The sequence below is a fragment of the Acomys minous genome, assembly GCF_964271855.1.
Source record: "Acomys minous genome assembly, chromosome: 15".
In the NCBI taxonomy this organism is placed as follows: Eukaryota; Metazoa; Chordata; class Mammalia; order Rodentia; family Muridae; genus Acomys; species Acomys minous.
Genome location: NC_140497.1, coordinates 50,703,907 through 50,718,378, shown reverse-complemented (window position 1 = coordinate 50,718,378; position 14,472 = coordinate 50,703,907). Strand labels below are relative to the sequence as shown.

Genomic DNA, 14,472 nt, shown 5'->3' with positions numbered 1-14,472 from the left:
CAGGCTCTAATCCTGAGGGAGGGACTTTTGTCTGTCAGCGCTTACTAGCCAATCAGAAGGTGCAGGAGGACTGCCAGTCAGAAAGGGAGGCGGGCTCTTCCGGTCTCGGGCTCAGTTCTGAAGCTGAGTAACTGCTAGTCAGATCTCTGCGTGGAGCTGTGAGGGGTCCACAGGGCGTCCTAGAAGCCTGGATATGGTGAGCGTGGGGCGCTGTCTGGGGAGGAATGGGCGGCTGAGCCTCTGGTGTCCGTGCTGTGGTCCTTCCCGGCGCTGGGCCGGAAGCAGTGGTTATCGTGGCGTCCTGTGAAGTCTTTTGTGGTTCTTGCAACTCCCTGGACCGAAGTGGTGGCCTCAGCATAACTGAGCTCTGTGCTCTGTGTCTCTGTAGAGCATTGGGAACAGGGACTGCGTGTAGAAACACCTTGTAGTCAGCATCACAGTGCTTTCTGTGCATCAGAAGATGCCAGGGTACCAAACTCAGGCCATGCCTAACAGGACCGTTATTTTTCTGGCTGTAGATGGACAGCCTGAGAGAAAAGGTGGGAGCAATCCTTTGCGGGCTGTTTTACAGATTGCTAGTCCCTGGAGCACATGGGGCCATAACACAGGTTTCAACTTTAAATTTTTTTTTATATTGTATCATTTTCAAAATTCTTTTTCTTCCCTCCAACGTACTCCTCCTTGCATTAAATTTCATTACCTCTTTGCTTTTATTATTGTTGCTGTTAGAATTTGACCCAAGATTTGGTGCAGGACTTTCCAGCGGTGAAGCCAGGAAGGCGCCTCTAGATACTGTGTATGAAATGGCACGTGTGTACAAGGGACCCTGTGTCCTCGGAGATGAACAGGAAGTGCTTTTAGAGACTGAAAGAACTTCTACTAAAATAAAAAATTTCAGACTAGAGTCTTTTCTGACCATAGAATAAAGTGGCCGAGCTAGGAGGCTGTGAGTCCTAGTCATTTGATCCCTGCTCATCCAGTAGGGGATGTGCTACTGCCCTGTGGCCCAGTGGGTGGCTCTAGTTTAGGAGAGATTCTGGGAAGGCCTAACAACCATATGCACTAGCAGAAGGAAGCTGTGAGGGAGAGCAGCAGCCATACCGTGGTGAATGTGAGGCCACTGTGCTCAGGGCAGGGGTAGCAGCCAGTTGAGCTGTCAGAGTTCCAGGTGCTGGACTGGAATGTGAAACAGACTGTTGTTCCCTCTGTGTGGTGACCTGCACAGTGTCTCTTGGCCCCTTAGCTTCTCTGACTGTGCACTAAACCATCTGGTCCTGGGTGTTTTGTTTTGCTTTGTTTTTTGTTTGTTTGTTTGTTTGTTTGCATTTTGTTTAGTGATTTGTTTGGAAAAATTTACTCACTACTTCTTAGATGCTATAGCTCTATTTAAATGGTTTTGGGCAAGGGCATCTTGATTTCACACTGGTAAATGATATCTTTTGACAATAGCGTTGATTTCTTTTAGATTTCTCAATTTCATGGTAAACAAGTTTTTAGAGTATGATGTGATTATTCTCTGGATTTCCTCAGTGTCCTTTGTTATGTCCTTCTTCTCAGTTTTGATTTTGTTAATTTGGATATTCTCCCTCTACTTTTTAGTAAGTTTGAATAAGACTTTGTCCTTGATTTTTTTTCAAAGACTCAAGGCTTTGTTTCCGTGATTACTTATAATGATCCTTTTTTTTTTCTATTTCGTTTATTTCAACCCTAAGTTTGATTATTTCTTGCAGTCTCCTCCTGTTGTGCGTTCCTCTTTTTGTTCTGTAGTTCTTGTAAGTGCTGTTAATTTGCTGGCGTGTGATAGCTCCATTTCTTAGGTAGACACTTACTGCTATTAATATTCTTTGTACTACTGCTTTCATTGGGTCCCATAAATGAATTTTTGTGTGCAATCATTTTTATTGAATTCCAGGAAGTCTTTAATTTCTTTCTTTATTTCAGTCTTGTCCCAATAGTCATTGAGAAGAGGGTTGTTCAGTTTGCATGAGTTGTAGGCTTTTTGTTCTTTTGTTGTTGTTGAAGTCCAGCTTTAATCTTGGTGGACTGGTAGGATACCAGCAGTTATTTCAATTTTCCTGTGTCTTTGAGACGCGCTAAGTGATTGCATGTGTTTTAAATTTGGAGTAAAGCTCCACGATGCTGAGAAGAAGGAATATTCTTTTGTGTTTGGGTGCAGTATTCTATGGATATCTGTTAGGGCCATTTGATTTGTAACATGTTAGCACCGGTGTTTGTGTATATGATCTGTTGGTTAGTGAAAGTGGAATATTAAAGTATCCCACTATCAGTATGCGACGATTGATCTATGGTTTATTTATTTTTTAATTAATTTATTCAAATTACAACTTAATTGTTATCCTAATATTTCTATCTTCACTTTCCTCCCTCCCTCCCATCCCCACCCTACTCCCCTCCCCTAGGTCCATGACTGAGGGGGATCTACTCCCCCACTTTATGGTCACAAGCTATCAAGTCTCATCTTGATAGCCTGCCTGTTCTTTCTTTGAGTGCCACCAGAGCTCCCCACCAAGGGGAGGTCGTCAAATATGGGGCACCAGAGTTCATGTTCGAGTTAGTCCCTGCTCTCCACATAACTGTGGAGAATGTCCTGTCCATTGAGCAGATCAGAGTAGGGGTTCGGTGTTTACTACTTGTATTGTCCTTGGTTAGTGCAATAGTTTGAGCAGACCTCCCTGGGCCCCAACCCACCCAGCACGATGTTCTTCTTGTAGGTTTCTAAGATCATCTGGATCCTTCTATTTCCCCATCTCCTATATTTCTCTTACCTAAAGTCTCAGTAGGATGTCCTCACGTTTATCCCAATCTCCTGCAAAGTAAAGACTTTCATGGGACATGTCTTTTGGGGTAGTGCACAATTTAAGTGAGTATATACCATGTGAGTCTTTCTACTTCTGGGTTAACTCACTCAATATAATCATTTCTGCTTCCATTCATTTGTTCACAGCTTTCTGGATTTCTTTGTCCTTGGGTGTCTAGGTTGTCTGTTTCTGTAATCCCCAGAGTTTGTGTTTTCCTGTTGTTTTTAATTCCCTTTTCTGGTTCTTAACACATTTATTTCCTTCATTCAACTATTTGTTTCGTTTTTGCTTTCTTTAAAGGATTTACTCCAATTTTTTGTGGGGTTTTTTGTTTGTTTGTTTGTTTTGTTTTGACTTGTTATTTCTTGATGTCCTTAAGTGGTTTATTCAGTTTTTTAAGGCTCTCTATGACCTTCATAAAGTTGGTTTTAAGGTCTTTCTCATGTAATCCTGCTATGCTGGTACATCCATGGCTTGCTGTAATAGAATAGCTGTTAACTTACTGACCTGGCTCTTTCCGCTGTATTCGTGTCCTGGTGTTTTGGCATCTCCATTTGGGGTGATTATTCACATGGTTGCTGATTTCGGGTTTGTCTCTTTCGGATTAGTATTATATTGCTTGGCTTCTGTTTCATCCCTCATCTTCCGAACTATGTGGTCTGTGGTTGAACAGAGGGTCTCCACCCAAGTTGAGACAGGAGTTCTTCAGGCCTGTGTAGCCTCTGATCCAACATGTTGTCTCCAGCTGAGTTGGAGGTTGGCCAGTGTGTCCTGTGGTTAAGCCCTGAATGGCCACTCAACTTGAGGACTAGGATGTGTTGATGTGGAGGGGAGGGGTACTTGGTCTAGGATGAGTGGCCTATTTAGATTTTTGTTAGGTTTGGCCTCTGGTTAGGCATGGATGTCTCCCTGGGAGACACAGGAGAGTCAGAGTGGTCTTCAGACAGAATCACTGTAAGTTGGGTAATAGTGGTCAAGATTTTATTTTTTCACTCTGACATATTTCAGGACTTTTAAAACTTGTCCATTTGTGCTTTTGTTCAGGACTTTCTGTCTCCATCACTTTATTCTTTCACAATCTTTATTGTTGTAACTCTATAATAGAAATCATATTGTGTCAATGTGTACTAGCTTTTAATCGATTTAGCAATCAGTTGGCATTAGTTTCCATGTGGGTTTGAAATCAGCTTTCCTGTAGTAAATCATTGGCAACTTTCTTTAGATTACAATACATTTATGTGATAAATTGACCATACCCAACATTTTAGTAATGATGATATTAATAAAATATCCTCAAGGACCAGTTATTTACTTCTTTATTTTCTTAGGTTTGCTATTTTTGTTAATTTATAAAAAAAATTGGTTTATTGCATAAAAATATTATGGGGGTTGTGCAAGTTGCTCAGCACTTATTATTTTTGAGGGTACCTGAGTTCCAATCTCAGTACTACAATCAGGAATCTCATAATTTTCTGCAACTCTGCATCAAAGCGAACTGGCACCATTTTCTCTTGTGTATCCTGTGTATATAAATAGACTACATATATCTATATATATATATATACATAAAGATACATACTTACATACAACCATACACATGAAAGTGTGGATGAACATGTTTTGATTGTCCTTATGGCTCACACAGCAATTAGTGTAAAACAATTTGCTTTAGGTGTACAATACAAATCATTCCCTGTTTTTTTTTTTAAACTCGATGTGTCTCATTTATCATAAGAAAAGTAGATACTTTTTATATTCAAAGTATTTTCTACACCTCTTTCCCTGTGCACTCAATTCCTGGTCCTGCACACTGATCCCTGCTGGCCCTTGGCAGCCACCTGGAGAAGATAGGTGAGATCTCTCTGTGCCATCACCCTTCTTTAACCAGGCTGCAAGGTAAACACAGTAGCTGTGAGCTACACCTAGTCCCCCTAATAGTTCCCTCTGCTGGGCCACACACCTTTATGTATTCCTAGAATCCAGAGTCCCACAGGGACCACCAGCCATACCAGAGACAACCAGATTCTACAGGATGTCACAGTCAAGAGATTGCTTTGACTTTCATAAGACATTTTGGACATTTGAATAGCATTGGGCAGGTATAGACCATAAGGATCTTTGAAGTTAAACACATTTTCATCTTGGGATGACCAGAAGCCTATAGTGACTTTTGTCATACTAGTAGATTGAGTGAAATACTACCCAGATAGAATTATGTGTTTGAGCGTTTGTCTCTCATTGGTGGCTTCCTTTGGGGTGCTAATGGGTCATGAGTATGCAAAGATTTCTGGATGAACTTAGGGATTGGAGATAGGAGTTGTCTATAGCCTCACTTTATGTCCAGTTAGTTCATGGTGCCTATTTTGTGTGTGTGTGTATGTGTGTGTGTGTGTGTGTGTGTGTGTGTGTGTGTGTGTGTGTGTGTGTGATTTTAACTGATAAGCCTGCATCCATTCTGTGGTCGAATGTCCTCACCTCCAGTATAGAGTATTGCTAAATAACATAAGGTAGATTAGAACCATTTGCTTTTTACTGTAAAGTCATTTGACAGCCTTATTTTTTTACTTTTTATTTTGTTTTGTTTTGTTTCTGAAGACAAGTTTTCTCCATGTAATTTGGCTGTCTTAAAATTAGCTCTGTTGACTCAGTTGTCCTTGACTTGTCTGATTTTGCTTCCCAAGTCTTGGGACTAAAGGTGTGAGACCACATGCCTGGCTTTTTTATTTTTATATTTTTGGAAGATGTGCCTTTAATGCAGGATTTTGTAGGTGACAAGCATTTGCTATTGTCTTGAGTTTCAACCTGCTTCTTGAATTTTCAACTTTCACCAGAAGATATCATCCTGTTTCTGAGGTTGCTATCTTCTCATATTAATACTACCTGAGCCTCCTATGTCATTGGATTGAAGATACATGACATTCTTTTTACCTTTCATATGTTTTATTAAAAATGATTATAATTTCCTTGTTTTAAAAAGCTGAGTAGTATTCCATTGTGAAAATGTACCACAGCTTTTTAAAAATCAATTCTTCAGTTGAGGGACCTCTAGATTGTTTCCAGAATCTGTGCCTCAACAGAAGAAATGATAGAGAAACTGTGGTACATTTAAACAATGGAATACTACTCAGCTCTTAAAAACAAGGAGAATGTGAAAATTGCAGGAAAATGGATGGGACTAGAAATAATCATCCTGAGTGAGGTGATCGAGACCCATAAAGACGCCATGGTATATACTCAATTAAGAGCGCACGTTAGCCACGTGATATAGGATAACCACACTACACTATGTAGGCATAAAGAAACTAAAGAACAACAAAGACCCTGGAGAGGATGCTCAATTCTTATTCAGGAGGGCAAGTAGACTATACACCAGAAGGCATGGAAGAAGACAGGAGCTACCATAGAGGTCCTTTGAAAGACTCCACCCAGCAGGACATCCAAGCAGATGCTGAGACTCAGATCCAGGCTGGAGCAGAGTGGGAAGAGTAGGGACATAGAAGGACCTGGAGGGCACTGGGGCTCCAAAAGGAGACTAATGGTGCCAACAAATCCAGGTGGAGGAGTGGTGCTTCAGAGAGTGATGCACCAACTAAGGACCATGAATAGTTGAGGAGGTAGACTCTCTGAACAGCTCCCTTATGGGTCCCATAATATGGGGAGCAGGGGCTACTTCTGACATGGACTCTGGTGCTGCCTTTTTGATCAGTTCCCCCTGGTGGGGTGGTCTTGCCAGGGCACAGAGGAAGAGGATACAGGCTGTCCAGATGAGACTTGATAGGCTGAGGTCAGATGAAAGGGGAGGAGGTCTTTCTCTTTCTGAGGACATGCGAAGAATGGGAGAAGACAAGGCAGCAGGGGGGTGAGGTTTGGACAGGGAAGTGAAAAGAGATGAGGCTACAAGTATTAAGTGAACAAAGTAAAAATAAAAATAATAATTAAAAACGTAATAGTCATATAAAACAATACAGCAGGTACCCCCTAACCCACTATTGCATAGATAAATAACACAGAAACCTTAAAAATATTAAATACATCTTTTGAATATAAGCATGGATGCTCTGTGTCTGGTGCTTGGAATCGTCAGAAGACAGTCTCAGAACCTCTGAACACAAACTAATTGATAGTTGTGTGCCCCCGTATAAGTACTGTCAATTGAACTCATCTCCTCTAGAATACTAGAAAATATTCTTAATACTCGACCCATGTCTTTTGTCCTGTCCTTTCCTGTTATTATTTTAATGATATACATATATGTATGTATGTATGTATGTATGTATGTATGTATGTATACATACACACATGTATTGCTTATATTTTCATCTGTTCAGCACAAGCTGTTTGCATATGCATTCTGTTTTGTAAGGTCTTATTAGTTTGACATGTTAAACTGTGACAATTCACATTTCTGGGAGACATATGAAGAACTGGAGGAAACACATAAGTTTTTTCCTAAAGAACTGCAATAAAACCTTCAGAGTTTTTGTCTTATCTTTTTTGTTTATTTTGTTGGTTGATTGTTTGGGTGTTTTTAGGGGTGGTGAGTGAGGACAAGGCTTTAAGATATACCTCAGGTTGTCCTTGAATGCATTCCACAGATCTGGCAGGCCTCCAACTCAGTGGAATTCATCTGCCTCTGACTCAGAGTGCTAAGGTTAAATGCATGCACCAATATACCCCGCTTGCCTATGGTTTTTTGTTTCTTTTGTGTTGATTTTTTCAGTTAGTAAACTATTCATCCAATTTGTCTGATGAGTACTTATTATGGTAGGCTTGGTTTTATTGGTTTATGTTTCTTTTTCTCTATCTATATATTTACTTTTTTACTTTTATTTTATTAATTTATTCTTATTACATCTCAGTGGTTATCCCATCCCTTGTATCCTCCCATTCCTCCTTCCCTCCCTTTTTCCCCTTACTCCCCTCCCCTATGACTGTGACTGAGGGGGACTTCCTCCCCCTGTATATGCTCATAGGGTATCAAGTCTCTTCTTGGTAGCGTGCTATCCTTCCTCTGAGTGCCACCAGGTCTCCCCATCCAGGGGACTTGGTCAAATATGAGGCACCAGAGTATGTGTGAAAGTCAGACCCCACTCTCCTCTCAACTGTGGAGAGTGTCCTATCCATTGGCTAGATCTGGGTAGGGGTTTGAAGTTTACGGCCTGTATTGTCTATATATTTATTAATAGGCATTTCTATCTGAAGGCTATATCCTATACAAATACTTAGAAATGATGTGTACAAACCTCCTCTTAAGTTTTGTCCTAAAATGACTTCGTGATTACATTAGAACTTGGGTATCATGAATAAGTATGGAGAGCACGAGAATGATATACATTTATTGTCAAAGATGTGCACGTTCACAATGTTGTCTGTTTTAAGCTATCTGTTGTCCACATCTATGGGATATTTTAGGATGTAGTGACCTATGACGATGTTCACATAAACCTCACTGTGGAGGAATGGGCTTTGTTGAATCCTTCCCAGAAGAGTCTCTACAAAGAAGTGATGCTGGAGACCTACAGAAACCTTACTGCTATAGGTAAGACTGAATTTCCTTTCACTTTTTAAAATATGGGAGAATGTTTTTCTTGGTGATTGATGCTCTTCTGTAATTTCGATTGAGAAAGAAGCAGAATGTGGTAGAGATATAAGGCATAACTCTAAGGTTCACTGAGGATAGTAACTTACATTTTGAGTAATTGTCAATAATATTTATTTCCTGGTAATATGTTTTAGGTTATAAATGGGAAGACCACAATGTCGAAGAACATTTTCAAAATTCTCAAATACCTGGAAGGTGAGTTTCATGTGCCAGCTGATACAGATGTACCTTTGAAGACATTTGAATGTATCCTGGAAGTTTTAAGGAAAAGCAACAGTGTAAAAAAGCAGAGCTTTAAGTACACTGATGATTAGTAAATTCTCCAAATCCATGTACCTCAATGTCAAGTAGCTTATCCATGTTTACAAGGTGTTTCTCTAAGAAACAAGACAGAGAAGCAATGCTTTAACAGCTATCAGTGTTTTATTCTTCACCACTTGAAACTTACTCTGCAGACTGCCAATTCCTTTAGTTTTATGCTTCCCCAGTTCTGCAATAGACATACAAATAGATTAGATAATAAATATATATATACAAACCTTTCTAATATGCAAATAGTTTGTAGTAAGTCCCATGTTACTCATATACTTGGAGTGACTTACTAAAGTTTAGTGAGCAGTTTATGGGAGTCAAGAATATTATGGTGGAGAAAGCTTAATCTCTCTGTTATATCTATGATGAGCATTACTGCAGTGTGGATAGCATTTACTTGGTAACTTTCATACATATACTATAGTTCACATTAGATGCAAGTCATGAGCGCATAAGGGATATGGGAAGAAGCACAGGACCTCTCGCCCAGAATGATTAGAAGATATGAGGGAATCTTCTTTTCAGACTCTTAGTGAATGTTATAAAAAGTGCACAATTAATTGAGTGTCCAACTTCATTGGTAATACATCCACAAACCACTCAGCAAGAAAAGTCCTGTGAGTAGAGAGAATATGGATATTCTTTGATTTGTCCTGGTTCACTTTGCAAATGTAGTCCGAGTCAGGGCATTACAGGAAAATGCAATGAATGCAATCACTGTGGTAAAGCCCTGAGTTCTACCAGTTCTCCTCAAAGATGTGAAAAAGCCCACCTAGAAAAGGGATGCTATAAGTTTGAACTTTGTACTAAATGCTCTAATGTGCATAAGTATTTTCTTTTTTCATATATATTTTTTATTTATTCATATTACATCTCAATTGTTATCCCATCCCTTGTATCCTCCCATTCCTCCATCCCTTCTGCTTTCCCCCTACTCCCCTCCCCTATGACTGTGACTGATGGGGACCTCCTTCCCCTGTGTATGCTCGTAGGATATCAAGTCTCTTCTTGGTAGCTTGCGATCCTTCCTCTGAGTGCCACCAGGCCTCTCCATCCAGGGGACATTATGACGGGAGGATCTGGGCCCGGGGTCCTGCTCAAACTATGGCATCAGCCAAGGACAATATGTGCAGTAAACTTCAAACCCCTACTCAGATCTAGCCAATGGACAGGACATTCTCCACAGTTTAGTGGAGAGTGGGGACTGACTTTTGCATGACTCTGGTGTGCCATAGTTCATAGGTATTTTCAAACACAGAAAATAACCCAAAATGAGGAGGTAGCTTATGAGTAAAACGATGGGAGATAAAACTTTAAGATCTAATTCCTTTCTACAATTAGACCAAATTGTAAAATTAAATCATGCAGATTAAAAAAACAAAACTCATCCCTATCATCAATGTGGTAACATTCATACACTTGCAATTTATCTTCACAGGCATGAAATAAGTCACACTGGAGATACACCATATGAATATACTCAATGTGATAAAGGCTTTGTACATAACACTAGTCTTCAAAATTATGAAAGAATTCCTACTGGAGAAAACCCCTATGAACGTAATCGATGTGGTAAATCCTTTGTATGGCACAGTACTCTTAAAAACCATGAAAGACAGCATACTGGAGAAAACCCCTATGAATATATTCATTGTAGTACAGATCTCAGTCATCTTCAAAGGCAAGAAAAAATTCATACTGGAGAGAAACCCTATGAATGTAATCAGTGTGGTAAAGCCTTCCCATGTCACAGTAAGCTTGAAAGGCATATAAGAATTCATACTGGAGAGAAACCCTATGAATGCAGTCAATGTGGTAAAGCCTTTGCATGTCACGGTACTCTTAAAAATCATGAAAGAATTCATACTGGAGAGAAACCCTATGAATGTAGTGAATGTGGTAAAGTCTTTACATATCTTAGTAATCTTAAAAATCATGAAAGAGTTCATACAGGAGGGACACCCTATGGATGTGTTCAATGTGGTAAAGACTTTGCATGTCGCAGTCATCTTCAAAGGCATGAAAAAATTCATATGGCAGAGAAACCCTATGAATGTAGTCAATGTGGTAAAGTCTTTGTACGTGTCAGTAAACTTCAAAGGCATGTAAAAATTCATAGTGGAGAGAAACCCTATGAATGTAGTCAGTGTGGTAAAGCCTTTGCATATCACTATAGTCTTCAACGTCATGAAAGACATCATACTGGAGAGAAACCCTATGAATGTAATCAATGTGGTCAAGCCTTTGCACATTACTATAGTCTTCAGTGTCATGAAAGAAATCATACCGGAGAGAAACCCTATGAATGTAGTCAATGTGGTAAAGCCTTTGCCTATCAGACTAGTCTTCTAAATCATGAAAGAATTCATGCTGGAGAGAAACCCCATGGATGCAGCAAATGTGGTAAAGCCTTTACATATCGCAGTTATCTTCTTAGGCATATAAGAAGTCATACAGGAGAGAAACCCAATGAAATAAGTGAATGTGCTAAAGCTTTTTCACATCACAGTATCCTTCAAACACGTGAAAGAATGCATGGTAAAGAGAAACCATATGAAAGTGGTTAATGGGACAAACCTTTTGCTCATCACAATAGTCTTGAAAGTCATGAAAACTTCATGCTGAAGACAAACCCTATGAATATCAATGTTGTACAGGCATTATATTTCATACTACTCTTCAAGGGCTTGAAATATTTCATAAATGTAATCAACATGGTAAAGCCTTTGCAGGTCACATTCTTCTTCAAAATCATGAAAGAATTCATATGGGAGAGAAACACTATGAATGTAATTGATGTGGAAGGCTTTTTCACAAGTGGTTCGTGTCTGAGAACATGAAAGCATTTATGCTTAAGAGAAAGTTTGTGAATGTAGTAAATGTGGCAAAACAGTTGCACTGCACAGTCATCCCCAACCTCATGCCGTGAAACCTAAGAATGTTATCCAACCTCTTTTGGGTAATAATTTACATCCTACCATTTATCATTAGCACCTCCTGGGTTGTGTTCCTCCTTGTTTTAAAGAATGTTATTCCCTAAAGTGTGTTCTTTCCACATCTTTCCAAGGCCAAGACCATCCATCTGATCGACCAGGTTACTTCAGTGGGAATGTAGCTCAGTGGGAAATGTGCTCACAACAAATGTTTGAAAACCCAAATTTGATCCACACACCACATATCCAGAGCACACAGTGTAGTGTACATATCCCTTCCTAGTTTTCCTGCAGGTATATAGAAGTGTGAGAGGTGACAGGGCCTGGAAACTGAAAGCAGTCCACTCGGGAATACACAACAAACGATGACAACAAATAAAAACTAGTGTCACACTTGGTAAATGACAAACTATAAAATGTTTCCTGACAGCAAACACACATTGACACATACATTCCGACACACAGAAGGAGGTCACATCTTACTCTGCTTTCCATTGCTTTGATAAAGAGCATAAGCAAAACAACTTGAGGCTGAATGGAATTTTTTTGGCTTATACTTTGAGAACACAGTCCATCAGTGTAGGAAGCCAATGCTGAAACTCAAGCAGAAGATAAATTTTGCATGCAGGAACTGATGCAGACACTATGGAGGAATGCTGTTTACTGGCTTGCTCTGAAGACTCATGCTTACGGACTGTTCTTATACCTCCCAGAACTGCCTCCTCATGGGTGGCACTCCCACATGAGCACACCAAATCCTATTCAAGAAATTGCATCGACCTTCCCTACAGGCCAATATATGTATTTCCTCACCTGAGGGTTTCTCTTCCCAGAGAATTCTAGCATTTATTATGTTGACAAAAACCTAGTGATCACTGCTGACCCCTGCTTACAAGAAAACCATACATTCCATTCAGTCCTTTGCACCTTATTCTCAAGATGTTATGTTAATGACATATGGTAATACAGTTCAAAATTTTAAAATACAACAGTGTTTCAGAAATTAAAAGTTCCGATGTCTCTTTAAAATATCTACCAACGTGCACGCTGACAAAATCGATCAGATCCTGAGGATTTGGAAGAAGTAAAAGTCTGAAGACCTTGAGTGTATACTTGGCAGAACATCCTGTTTAATCATGGTCTTACTAACTCATGTGATTCTTCTGCTGGAGGAGAGAGAAGGAGAGCAATGCCTCTGAACAGACAGAGTGAGTCCAGGACAGCCAAGGCTACACAGAGAAACCCTGTCTTGAAGAAGAAAGAAAGAAAGAAAAAATAATTTCTTCATGTGACCTTAACAGGTCTAAGGAGATATTTGTGCTACTCCATATCCCCCAAAATGATCCTTAACTCCCACTACATATACTCTCATTATACGCTTTAGAAGTAACAAAATCTAATCATAGTCTGTAGGACAATTTAAATGAGCTCTAAGTTTTACTCCTAGACCTTCATCTCCAGGAAGTTGTACCATCTCCTGCAATGCTTCCAATTTATGCTCTGGCTTAACATCTATATCTTCTTGAGTTCCAAGTGCCAAAGTGACATTTCTAGACAATTGATTTATGAAAGAAGCAGTTTGTCCTTCTGGAGACAAAGCAATTGCAGCCGTGCTGGGTGGTAGCTATAAGATTAATCAAATCAGAACTCCCAGCTGTAATTAATCCTATGTTCTCTGTGGTCTACGTAAAGCATCTCTTTGCTCTTCCAAAACTTGTAAACCCAGTTCACTATACCAAGATGCTGAAACTTTAACTGGCACCATGACAAAGGAAGGCTGTTGAAATACCATAACTTGAGTGTCATTAGGTATCTCAGAAACCCAAGTAGTAATTGTACAATTAACACAGCTAACAAAGTATGTATCAAGAAAAGCAATTGTTAAATTCCCTAATCACAAAACATAAGGTGGGTTGACACATGGTCTAATAATTCCCAATAGAGGGTATGCAGAACTGTTGTTTCCATAAGAGACCTTTCTTTGGCCCATGCCCACAGCAAGTTTTCCATATGTACATCTGAAGATGCCCTGAGTCTGACCACCACAGTCCAGCAGATACTGTTTTTCCCAAGTATCCATGTATGTTTGAGGTTAATCTTCAGTACTTCCTGTTTGATTACCTGACTTGTCCAATAGAAATGTGTTGCGTTTAGTCACATTATATTGTAATGATTTGTCCCCTAGACACCTTTCCCCTAATAAAGTTTGGATGCTATATATCATGTCTGTGGTTAAAAAAAAAAAAAGTTGCTGAGAATTCTTTTCCTCAACCAGACTACCTTTGGGAAGAAGTAGTTCAGCACTGGTGTGCATTCCTCCACATCCAACAAGACTATAATTATATACCCCAACACAACCAGATGGAGAAGTGTATTTTGCAAAACAGATGGGTAACCGTCTTCCAAAATCTGAATAATTAAATCCTGATGGTTGCTGTGTATTTACCCTAGGGGAGTTCTTGCCAACAAATGCATATCATTCACCAGTACTATGATTTCTAGAGCTCCCAAACTGCAGGACGTAGAAGTGGACGATCTGGAATGCACACCCAATACAGCTCTCCATCAGCCTGCATCATCTGACACATTGTCCCCATTATCCATACCATCGCCCATCTTATGTTCAGTTTCAACAAAATGCACCATTTTTTCCATAACCATCCGGCATTCTCAGTGTCCTGTGGAAAAACACAAACATGCCTTTGTCTCCATATTAACACTGATCGGGGCCATGCCACTCTCCACTGAGAGGATGTTTACATTTAACCTGAGCGTCGGTACCCTGCAACTTAGGATGCCATAACCT

At 39.8% G+C, this 14,472-nt stretch overlaps 1 protein-coding gene across 1 annotated transcript; it reads left to right on the top strand.

Annotated features, from left to right (window-relative positions):
- Window positions 1-207: 207 nt before the first annotated feature.
- On the top strand, window positions 208-11,300 carry LOC311585011 (uncharacterized protein; the record flags this gene model as incomplete). The annotated part of the gene is made up of 4 exons (XM_084759806.1): window positions 208-539; window positions 8,232-8,358; window positions 8,556-8,616; window positions 10,172-11,300. Exons 1-4 carry the CDS (start codon window positions 519-521, stop codon window positions 11,298-11,300), a joined length of 1,338 nt encoding a protein of 445 aa, XP_084615932.1. The 5' UTR covers window positions 208-518.
- Window positions 11,301-14,472: the final 3,172 nt, after the last annotated feature.